This window comes from Panthera pardus, unplaced genomic scaffold (assembly GCF_024362965.1).
Source record: "Panthera pardus isolate Hobbes unplaced genomic scaffold, ASM2436296v1 HiC_scaffold_2, whole genome shotgun sequence".
Lineage (NCBI taxonomy): Eukaryota > Metazoa > Chordata > Mammalia > Carnivora > Felidae > Panthera > Panthera pardus.
In genome coordinates, this window is record NW_026526765.1 from 121,746,522 (window position 1) to 121,757,908 (window position 11,387).

General features: G+C 44.6%; 2 protein-coding genes across 2 annotated transcripts; both read right to left on the minus strand.

Moving 5' to 3' along the window:
* Positions 1-26: 26 nt before the first annotated feature.
* LOC109252194 (protocadherin beta-8-like) lies at positions 27-5,625 on the minus strand. The gene has a single exon (XM_053907408.1). The coding sequence runs from the start codon at positions 4,957-4,959 to the stop codon at positions 2,563-2,565; it is 2,397 nt and encodes a 798-aa protein (XP_053763383.1). The 5' UTR covers positions 4,960-5,625; the 3' UTR covers positions 27-2,562.
* A 125-nt stretch (positions 5,626-5,750) lies between these two features.
* On the minus strand, positions 5,751-10,635 carry PCDHB7 (protocadherin beta 7). The gene has a single exon (XM_019424454.2). The coding sequence runs from the start codon at positions 10,380-10,382 to the stop codon at positions 7,992-7,994; it is 2,391 nt and encodes a 796-aa protein (XP_019279999.2). The 5' UTR covers positions 10,383-10,635; the 3' UTR covers positions 5,751-7,991.
* Between the last annotated feature and the right edge of the window lie 752 nt (positions 10,636-11,387).

Here is an 11,387-nt window from a genome sequence, read left to right on the forward strand (position 1 = left end):
AGGTCATGATCTTGCAATCATGAGTTCAAGCCCCCCATCTGGCTCTCTGCTGTCAGCACAGAGCCTGTTTCCCATCCTCTGTCTCCCTCTCTCTCTCTCTCTCTCTCTCTCCCTCTGCCCCTCTCCCATGCTCATTCTCCCTCTCTCAAAATAAAAAAATAAGCTTTAAAAAATAAAATTAATACTAGAATATCAATTGCTTTCAAATAATAGTGTGCTAAAATAAATACAGTGTATTTAATCTGCATAAGGGACTTAGAAAAAAATGTAAATAATAAAGTGAATTTCAACTTTCTAAGGAAAATAAAAATTTTATATTAGGACTGACAGAAAACAGACTGAAGGGCTAAGTACAAGAAACTCAAGAAACATAACCATAAGGTAACTTTATTCCTTATTCAGGGCATTCATTACTGCAATAATCAATGTGATATGTTGAGACGGTACAGGAAAATGATCAGGCTGTATTACTCCCAATGAAGATTAACTGTGGTGTCTCACCCAGATAGTAGGTCAGTGCTTCTATAAGAACTTTGGATCTACTGGTCCAGAGCAGTATTTTAGTCTATAGTAAAGAAACAAGTACAAACTGTAGACTAAAAGCTACATTTCTACATAAGGTTCAGTTTATGGAATAGATGGATTTCACTTTCCTTAGTTAGGAAGACAATGCTACCAGTTAATGCCTGCCATTATAACACATGGATTAAGAACTGGAGTATTCAGTTAAAACAGACAGATATTCAAATTTCTCCTTTTATTACTTTATAATTGCTAGCAAGTTACTAACCTTTCTAAGCTTCAGTTTTCTCATATGTGACTTAGAAAGTTAAAGTTCACTTTATTACATACATTTTTTCTAAGTCCCTTATTCAGACCTTAGAGTTTGGCAGAGGACTAAAAAGATAATGAATGTAAAGCATTCTAGTCTACTATTTTTTTTTCCATACCCTACTTTGAACTAAATTAGAAATCATGAATAAGAGCTTTAAAAGATCAGTTATATCAAACTATACACTTAAGATCTGTGCATTTTACTGTCTTACATAACATTTTAGTTTAAAAAAATCTTACTGTTAAAGCCTTAGGATTCGATTCCACTGGAGGTAGCACAAAAACTAAAATGATGGTGGCTGAAATGAGATAGAAGTTCTTTTATCTCTCAAGTAAAAAAAGAAATTCAGAAGTAGGCACTCCAGGGGTGATATGATGACTCCATAGTTACAAGGGACCCTCATTTCTTTTAAGTTTATTCTACACTGACTGTCTTTGTACATTATTTCCATTCTAAGTGTTGTTCTATGGTCCAACATGGCTAATTATGTTTCAGCTATTACTTACACATTCCAAGCCATAAAAAGCAGTTAGAGAAGAACAAAAAGGTACCTCTCCCTTTAAATAGCCTTCTTGGAAATCTCCTACAACATCTGTATATACATTCCATTGGCAATAACCTAGTGAAATGCTCCATTCCAGCTGCCAAGGAGGGAAAAAGTATTTTTTTTTTCACTAAATTTGCTAATGCTCTACATGTAATTTGTGGTCTGTCACTAAGGAAGAAAAAAATAAATGGATATTTGCTGGCCACTGCATTTTCTGTCATCCATGCTCAATGTTTCTCAAATAGAAAAAGTCCATTTCACTACTATGCTATCTTATGTCACTGGGTGAACACAATGTAGCTATTTTTTCTCCAGTTAACAGCAATGAAACTTAATAGAAAACAATTAAAATAATTACATTAAAATTAACACTACTATATGAATGAAAGGAAGCACAGTTAGTATAACATTTAAGAGAAAACAATATCAGAGTTAAGAGCTATGAGAGCAGCTTCCCTGACTGCGCAGAGTCTGCTTGGGATTCTCTCTTTTCTGCCCTCTCTCTGCCCCTCCTTCGCATGCATGTGTGCACACATCCTCTAAGTAAATTAAAAAAGAGCTATGAGAGCAGAATAAAGCAAGAGCCAGATTCTCACTGTACCAGTTATTTCCTTCTCCACCAGGCATACTTCATGTGTTAGTGTATTACTGCTTTTATTTATCTAATGATTTAAAACAAGAAAAGGGAATACAATTGATTGTATAAAATTAACTTTCCACTGTTTTTTCCTAATCCATTTCTTTTTTCAAGCTCTATTTAAAAAATGTTTATTCCTTTTTGAGGGGGAGGGGCAGAAAGAGAAGGAGACAGAGGATCCGAATAGGGCTCCCACAGCATCCAGCCCTATTCTGGGCTCCAACTCTGGAGCAGTGAGATCATGACCTGAGGGGAAGTTGGGACGCTCACCCGGGCTACCCAGGTGCCCCATCCTAATCCATTCCTAAACTATTCCACAGCAACAATTTGTACAACTAATGACCTCACCAATATTTTGAGGGCAAAATTTAAGACCAGTCATCTCATAGTGATGAAAAAAAGACTATTCTTTATAACAAAGGGGTAATATAAAGTATTTTGCAGGCAAATTTAGTGTGATTTAAAAAGTCTTAACGGGTGGCCAGGAAAGCTATATCTTGAACTTACCAATTTTAAATATCTGGAATATGAAAAACAATACAATCACTGAATACTAAAACCAAAGTCATTCCTAAAGTTGGCGTTTTCTTCTATTTCTGGCCCAGGGGAGTGGCCCTGGAAATTGGGCACATTTGGCTTGAGGAACTTGAACTCACTGGTCCCCGAACCTCCCCGAAGACACACCTCGTACTGGTAGCTCTGGGACAGCGTCCCCGCGCCGCTGACGTCCACCAGGTGGCCCGGAAAGTGGCCCTCGGGCCCCGAGCAGCGACCCGCAGACGCCGCCCGGCTCCGCCTGCACAGCCGCACCGCCACGAACACCAGCACCGAGAACAGGAAGAGCGACGACACGGACGCCAAGGCCACGACCAAGTAGACGGTGAGCGGGTCGGCCCGCGCCTCGGCCGCCGCCACCTCCGGGAGCGGCAGGTAGGGCTGCGAGAAGCCGTCCACCAGCAGCACGTGCAGCGTGACGCTGGCCGAGCGCGGCGGCTCGCCATTGTCCTTGACCAGCACCACCAGCCTGTGCTTGACGGCGTCGCGCTCGCTCAGCAGCCGGGCCGTGCGCACCTCGCCGTTGTGCGCCCACACGCCGAACAGCCCGGGCTCCGTGGCCTTGAGCAGCTGGTACGACAGCCAGGCGTTCTGGCCCGAGTCGCCGTCCACCGCCACCACCTTGGTCACCAGGTAGCCCGCCTCGGCCGCCCTGGGCACCAGCTCGGTGCAGGGCGCAGAGCCGTTCTGCGGCGGGTACAGCACGAAGGGCGCGTTGTCGTTGTCGTCCAGCACCAGCACGCGCACCCGCGCCTGGCTGCTGAGCGCGGGCGAGCCGCGGTCGGCCGCGCGCACGCCGAACTCGAACGCCTGCAGCGCCTCGTAATCCAGGGACCTGAGCGCGAACAGCTGCCCGTTGTCCGCGTTGATGGACACCAGGGAGGCCAGGGGCAGCTGCGGGTCCGCGGGCGGCAGCAGCGAGTAGGTGACCTGGGCGTTGGCGCCCGAGTCCCTGTCCGTGGCGCTCACGCTGCCGATGTGCAGGGCGGGGCTGTTGTTCTCGCGGACGCGCAGGGTGTAGGTGGTTTGGCTGAAGGCGGGGGCGTTGTCGTTGACGTCGGAGACCGTCACGGTTATGTTGTGCTGCGTTTTCAGCCTGGGGGTCCCTAAGTCGGTGACGGTGATGGTGATGTTGTACTCGGCCTGGCTCTCTCTGTCCAGGGGTCTCTCTGTTACCAGGGTGTAAAAATTTTCTAAGGAAGATTTCAGGAGAAAGGGTAGATCGTCCTGAATTGTGCAATTTATTTTCCCATTTTCTTCCGAATCAAGGTCTGAAACACTGAGAACTGCAACCATAGCCTCAGGCGAGTTCTCAGGTATGTGTCTAGTAAATGCAGACATGGTGATTTCTGGGGCATTGTCGTTCACATCCAAGACTTGAGTCAGGACGGTGCATTTTCCAGAAAAGCTGCCAGAATCTCTGGCCTCAATATTGACTTCATAGAACTGTATTCTTTCAAAATCAAGTTGTTTTTTAAGTCGAATTTCTCCTGTCATGGAATTGATTTCAAAGGTTTTGCAAATCTCTTCAGAAGCCTGGAAAAGTGAATAGGAAATCTCTCCGTTGACTCCTATGTCTGCATCCGTAGCAGAGACTGTGACAATCAGGAAGCCTATTGGACTGTCCTCAGGAATTTTCACCCTATAGAGAGACTGCTCAAATTCAGGGGCGTTATCATTGATGTCCACGACTTCAATGTTGATCTGAGCGATGCCAGACCTGGGTGGAGAGCCGCCATCCTGAGCTGTAAGGGTTAACCTGAGCTCAGGTTCCTGCTCTCGATCTAGCGCTTTATCCAGCACCAACTCAGGATATCTGCTGCCATCACTGCTCTTGCGGGTGAGGACGCGAAAATAAGAGTTGGGACTGATTATATAGGTCTCAATATTATTTCGGCCTACGTCCACATCCTGAGCGTTCTTCAGTGGAAATGTAGTTCCAGGTGGACTGCTCTCTGATATTTTTAGCAACATATCTCTGTCTACGAATACTGGGGAATGGTCATTTATGTCTATTACTTGTAGCTCAGCTTGAAAAAACTGTAAGGGATTTTCTAGCAACACCTGGAAACGCAGCACACAGGGGTCTGTGTGACCGCACAATTCCTCCCGGTCCAGTTTCTCATTTAGCAACAAATCTCCAGTCTCCTGATCCAGCTTCAAATGTAGTTTGTTTCCTTTGGAAATAACCCTTGCCCCACGCTTGGAGAGTTCCCTCTGACCCAGACCTAGATCCTTTGCTAAATTGGTTACAAAGGAGCTCCCCTCGGTTTCCTCCACCACAGAATAGCGCCTAGGTTCTATACCCGCCTGAGATAAGCCCAAGAGGACAAAGAATAAAACGACTTGCCTTTGTCTGCAAATGAACTTCCCACTGGCCTCCATTGTTGTTGTCTGGTAAAGCCTCCCTCCAGGGTGGTTCTGCTGAACTGTAACGACTTCAGTATCCGAGACTGTGGCTCTGTCACAGGATACCTCAGAAATATTCCAGTGAGTGGTCCTTATCAAAGGACACAGTCCTCCTCCAGTGGCATCCAAGCTTCCCGTGGGCTTCCAGGTTCTGTTGCTTAGTTTTTTTGCCTGTTAATGGTGCTGCAGCTGCGGTGCTGGTCTGTACCGTCTTATCCTGCAGCGCCACCAGGCGTCCTCAAAGGATCTTACATTTTTTGGGATGAAAAATGATGCAGTATTCCCAACTCTTGCCTGTATGTACTGTACTGAGTCTTACCTTTACTATCCCTGGACTTTACGGTGCAGACAACTGTCTGAGAGCCAAAAAAGAGAAATAACACTAGTAAGGACTTTCTACTTTCAATAACGCTAAGTGAATTTGGAGCAAAAAGAAAATATTTATGTAACAGCCTGGCTAAGAAGAAAACATATACAATTAAAATATACAACTGGAGGGGTGCCTGAGTGGCTCATTGGTTGAGCGTCTGACTTCAAGTCATGATCTTGTGGTTTGTGAGTTAGAGCCCCACTTTCGGCTCACTGCTGTCAGCACAGAGCCTGCTTCAGATGCTCTGCCCCCACCTCTCTCTGCCCCTATCCTGCTTGTGCTCCCTCTCAAAATTAAACTCATATATATATAGTATATAGTATATGTATTATGTATATATACACACACACACACATACATATACATACACACACACAATTGGAGTCATATAGAAAACTTTCAGAGTTACATATTTTTATTGCCAAGAACTATGGAAACTGCTAGCTATGAAACTTGGACAAATTATTTAACCTCTCCCAGTTTTCTCACCTGTAGGGTGGAGATAGTAATAGTGTATACCTCATAGGGCTGCCTTGAGTTTCCTCACTTTACAGATGAAGATACTGAGACAGAGAGAGATTAACTTTACACACACACACACACACACACACACACACACACACACACACAGCATGTAATTTGATGCCATCAGTTAGCAGAGTTTACATGAGTCCATTGCTGTGACTTGAAAACACCCAAGATTCATGTGGTAGAAGAATGCATGAGCAGGATTACTCAGAAATTATCATCTCAAATGATGAAACAAGGAAAGGCTGGAGAGTTTATCTAAGAGAGATATAATCTGTAACTGCAGTGGTGATTCCACATCTCAGATGGATGTCCTAATTTCATTAACTTCCCTTCTTACAGTGTCAATTGTAAAAACTTTTTATTATGAAAAATTTCAAACCCCATAAGGAAGAACTGTATGATGAATCTCCAGGTACTCATCACTAGCTTCAACAGTTCTCAATATTTTGCCATTATTGCTCACTCTATCTGCCCATCATTTTCCAATCCCAAACTAAGTTTTCACCCATAAATACTTCATTATAGATCTCCAACTTTTAATACTTAAAAAAATAAAACAACTATAATGCCATCCCCACACCTAAGAAGTTAGGTTAGCATTATTTAATATCCACTTAGATTCAAATTTCTCTAATTCTTTCAGTTGTTATGGTTGTTTGAATCAAGACCCACCAAGCATTATATTTGCTTGGTATGTGTCTTAATTTCTTTCATTGTGTAGAATTCCCTCCTCCCTTTTTCCATTTCATTGATTTGTTGGAAAAAGGGTAATTTTACCCTGACACCATGAAAACAATTTAGGATTTTACTGCCATGAGGGGTTTTTCTTTTGCCCTTAGACTATATCCCATTAGTAATTCATAGTAGCAGTACTATTTTAAGAGCTACCAGCACTTAGCATATAATACATTCAGAATACAGCTATGTAGAAATTATCTGAATAGTTGTTAAAGAAAAAGCAGTGGCAGATTATTATAGCAAGCAAAACTTCTCATTAACTTTCCAGAATCTCTAAGCAATTTAATGACAATTTGTTTCTTTAATATGACATATTTAAAACTATTCTTTTTCTTATATTTCCCTGATTCATCACTGCAATATATTGAATAGGAAGTTTTAAAAATTAACTTTAAAATTAAGGAAGGAAAATGTGTTTTAAAAGTAGGTAGGGACCACTGTAGAAAAGTTATTGCAATGTGAGGAAAAATAAACTAATGAAGCAATCAAACTGATGTATTATTTCTATTCAGGGTCATTAAGTTTTCTGTGACATGAAGGTCATATGTTCAGATAACAAGGAGAAAGCACAAATGGATCCTTCAATATTTTTTAACTTAAGCTTTGGTCAGATCACAGCTCTAATAATAATAGTTGAATAATTGATCCAGAAAAGCTGGCTTATTGGTATGTGAGAACATATAACCACAGACCACTACACACATTATTATTTCCAAACGTAGAAAACACTCAACAGGAATACTAACCTGAGAAGATTTCTTCTCCTTAATTAGGAGAAACTTGCCAGGTGATATCTAATGACAGAAAGCAGTATAGCATCATAGCAAGATCCCAGAGTCAGACAGATCTAGGAGAGATGCTCAGCTCTACCATTTATTAGTTGCTGACCCTAGTGAACTCGCTGGGCCTCTATGAATATCTATTTGCTCATTTCTAAAACACCTTACAGATTTACTTCTAATGTTAAAAGTGTTAAAATTGTGTATGATGCATAGTAAGCGTTTTTTAAAAAGCTTTAAAAGATACTATCTATACTTCTAAAACTAAGAGTAGGTATACTACAACACTCCAACTCAGAAAATAAGAGTAGCAAAATTTTAAAGACAAAACCAACTTAAAACATCATAAACAAGATTAATCATGTAATAGGCTGCAAAAAATGCACAATTGTTTGAGATAAAATATAACACATATACATTACATGCTTTGTGGAAGTTTCCTAGGGCTAAAGCTGGATCCGTTTCTCTGTAAAGAAATTTACCCTGACTTTAAATAATATTAAAGCACTCCTCTACAGGTAACTCAGGACGAATTTCATAATAGAAAAATATTTACAGACACAATATGGACATTTATGTTCCATCCCTTATCAGAAACCCAAATCATTCTGAAATGAGGGATATTCTTCCACTTCCCTTCTTGTACTTTGAAACTGCAGATTAGGGATAATGGGCTTGAGGAACTTGAACTCACTGGTCCCCGAGCCTCCCCGAAGACACACCTCGTACTGGTAGCTCTGGGACAGCGTCCCCGCGCCGCTGACGTCCACCAGGTGGCCCGGAAAGTGGCCCTCGGGCCCCGAGCAGCGACCCGCAGACGCCGCCCGGCTCCGCCTGCACAGCCGCACCGCCACGAACACCAGCACCGAGAACAGGAAGAGCGACGACACGGACGCCAAGGCCACGACCAAGTAGACGGTGAGCGGGTCGGCCCGCGCCTCGGCCGCCGCCACCTCCGGGAGCGGCAGGTAGGGCTGCGAGAAGCCGTCCACCAGCAGCACGTGCAGCGTGACGCTGGCCGAGCGCGGCGGCTCGCCATTGTCCTTGACCAGCACCACCAGCCTGTGCTTGACGGCGTCGCGCTCGCTCAGCAGCCGGGCCGTGCGCACCTCGCCGTTGTGCGCCCACACGCCGAACAGCCCGGGCTCCGTGGCCTTGAGCAGCTGGTACGACAGCCAGGCGTTCTGGCCCGAGTCGCCGTCCACCGCCACCACCTTGGTCACCAGGTAGCCCGCCTCGGCCGCCCTGGGCACCAGCTCGGTGCAGGGCGCAGAGCCGTTCTGCGGCGGGTACAGCACGAAGGGCGCGTTGTCGTTGTCGTCCAGCACCAGCACGCGCACCCGCGCCTGGCTGCTGAGCGCGGGCGAGCCGCGGTCGGCCGCGCGCACGCCGAACTCGAACGCCTGCAGCGCCTCGTAATCCAGGGACCTGAGCGCGAACAGCTGCCCGTTGTCCGCGTTGATGGACACCAGGGAGGCCAGGGGCAGCTGCGGGTCCGCGGGCGGCAGCAGCGAGTAGGTGACCTGGGCGTTGGCGCCCGAGTCCCTGTCCGTGGCGCTCACGCTGCCGATGTGCAGGGCGGGGCTGTTGTTCTCGCGGACGCGCAGGGTGTAGGTGGTTTGGCTGAAGGCGGGGGCGTTGTCGTTGACGTCGGAGACCGTCACGGTTATGTTGTGCTGCGTTTTCAGCCTGGGGGTCCCTAAGTCGGTGACGGTGATGGTGATGTTGTACTCGGCCTGGCTCTCTCTGTCCAGGGGTCTCTCTGTTACCAGGGTGTAGAAATTCTGTACTGAAGGCTTCAGGACGAAGGGGAGATGGTCTTGGATGGAGCACACCATCTTTGCATTGTTCCCTGAATCTCTGTCTCTAATCCTAAAAACAGCTACTACTGTCTCAGGTGAGTTTTCTGCAATTGGGCTAGTAAGTGATGACATAAGCAGTTCCGGTGGATTATCATTTATATCTGTTACATGGACCACCACTGTACATTTTCCAGAAAGCCCTCCACCATCTTTGGCCTGAATAGTTAATGTATAAGTTTGTATTGCCTCGTAGTTCAATTCGGCTTTAAGATAAAGCTTGCCAGATGTTGAATTGATTCGAAATGTTTTGAGAATTACTTCAGTGGCATAAAAAAATGCATAGACTATTTCTCCATTAGTTCCGGTATCTAAATCTCTAGCTGACACAGCGACAACCAGGGAGCCAACAGGGCTGTCTTCAGGCACCTGCACCTTGTAGAGGGACTGTACAAATTCAGGGATGTTGTCATTTATGTCCAAAACCAGGATGCGTATGAGGGCAGTCCCGGATCTGGGCGGAGACCCGCCATCCAAGGCTGTGAGGGTTAAATTGAGCTCAGAAACCTTTTCACGATCCAGCACTGCATCCAGGACCAATTCAGGATAAACATTCCCCTCCCCACTATCACGGACATTAATATGGAAATAGGCATTGGAGCTGATCGTGTAGTTTCTCAGGTTGTTGATTCCAACATCTGAATCCTGTGCACTTTCTAGGAGAAATGTTGCCCCTGGAGTGGTACTTTCTAATATTTTCAAGGTAGTCTCTCTATCTAGAAATACTGGAGAATGATCGTTGATGTCTCTGACCCATAGTTCAGCACGGAAAATCTGAAAAGGCTTTTCAAGTAACAACTGGAAAGGTAGCACACACGGCTCTCTGGGCCCACACAGTTCCTCTCGGTCTAATTTCTCATTTAGAAGTAAATCACCAGTAAGCGGCTTGAATAGTAAAAATCGTATGTTCTCATCTGAAATGACTCTAGATCCCCGAGCTGACAGTTCCCCCACCCCCAACCCCAGATCATTTGCTAGGTTGGCCAGAAAGGTCTCTCTCTCCGTTTCCTCCGCCACAAAATACCGAAGCGGTTCTGTGCCAGCCCAAGACATTCCCAGAAATACACAAAGAAAAAACACTTGCCTTTTCTGCACTTCAGGCATCATCACTCTGGCCTCCATTCTTCGTTTAAACAATCTTTCGAAACCACGTTCACTCGGCCTCAAGCAGTTCTCAGAAATGGCAGAAACCGAATCCTTAGAAATGAGTTGGTATGTTTGTGGGGAGGGGTCCTACTTTTCCCCAACTCCAACACCACGGTTTCCTTTCTTCTACTTTTGTCTGGCCAGCTTTCCTCTGAAAACTGGAGTCTGTAACATCCTTTGTGCGAATATTTCCCCCTCTTTTTAAGCCTGCAGCGCCACCTTGCGTTTTGTGGATGTTATTCCCACTTTCAAGAATAGAACAAAAAGATGGCGGATTAAAGGAACTGCAACAGGAGTAGCTTCCCCGCCCCCCCCCCGCCCCCCCCCCACCCCCCCCCCCACCCCCCGGCCAAGTGTCTTTGCGGTTTTATTACCATTTACCTTAAATGGTCACAGTAATGTTAGTAAGGGCCTACATTGTTTACCCCTCTGATAGTCTGAATATGTAGAAAAGTAAATTTGTTGTTTTCCTTAATCTGGGAACAGGATATTCAACTCTGGCTTCCCACCAGAAGTAAATCTTAAACCTTTCTCCAATTTTTTAATGGATTGGGGGTTTGGTGGCTTTGCTGGTGGTAAATCTATGACTATCTTTTCCATTTCACTTTTGGTTATCTATCTGTCCAGGTTTTGTTTGGTTTTAAAGTAATTTGTATTTAATTTTAAAAACTAGTCATTTTATCTGGATTTGCAAAATTCATTGTATTTTTTATCTTTGGTTATAGCCTTGTTCTTATTAGTAATGTTTAATTTTTTATCTCCTTTTTATTCTTGGGGAGACTTGTAAGATCTCTATTTTGCTGATCTTTTAAAATGCGGTTCTTTTTTCAAAATATGTGACCCTTGGTTCAAAATCAAATAGTACTAAGTGGTTTAGAATAAAATCTTTGTCCGCCTTTGTTTCCTTACTTTCCTAGATCCCTTCCCAATAGGCAGTCATTTTAAACTCCTTTAGTTTTCTCTTCTGCCTTATTCTGTATT

What these genes read in the sequence shown, in the direction of transcription:
- LOC109252194 (XM_053907408.1), bottom strand. Translation starts at nt 4,959, where the DNA reads ATGGAGGCCAGTGGGAAGTTCATTTGCAGACAAAGGCAAGTCGTTTTA.
- PCDHB7 (XM_019424454.2), bottom strand. Translation starts at nt 10,382, where the DNA reads ATGGAGGCCAGAGTGATGATGCCTGAAGTGCAGAAAAGGCAAGTGTTT.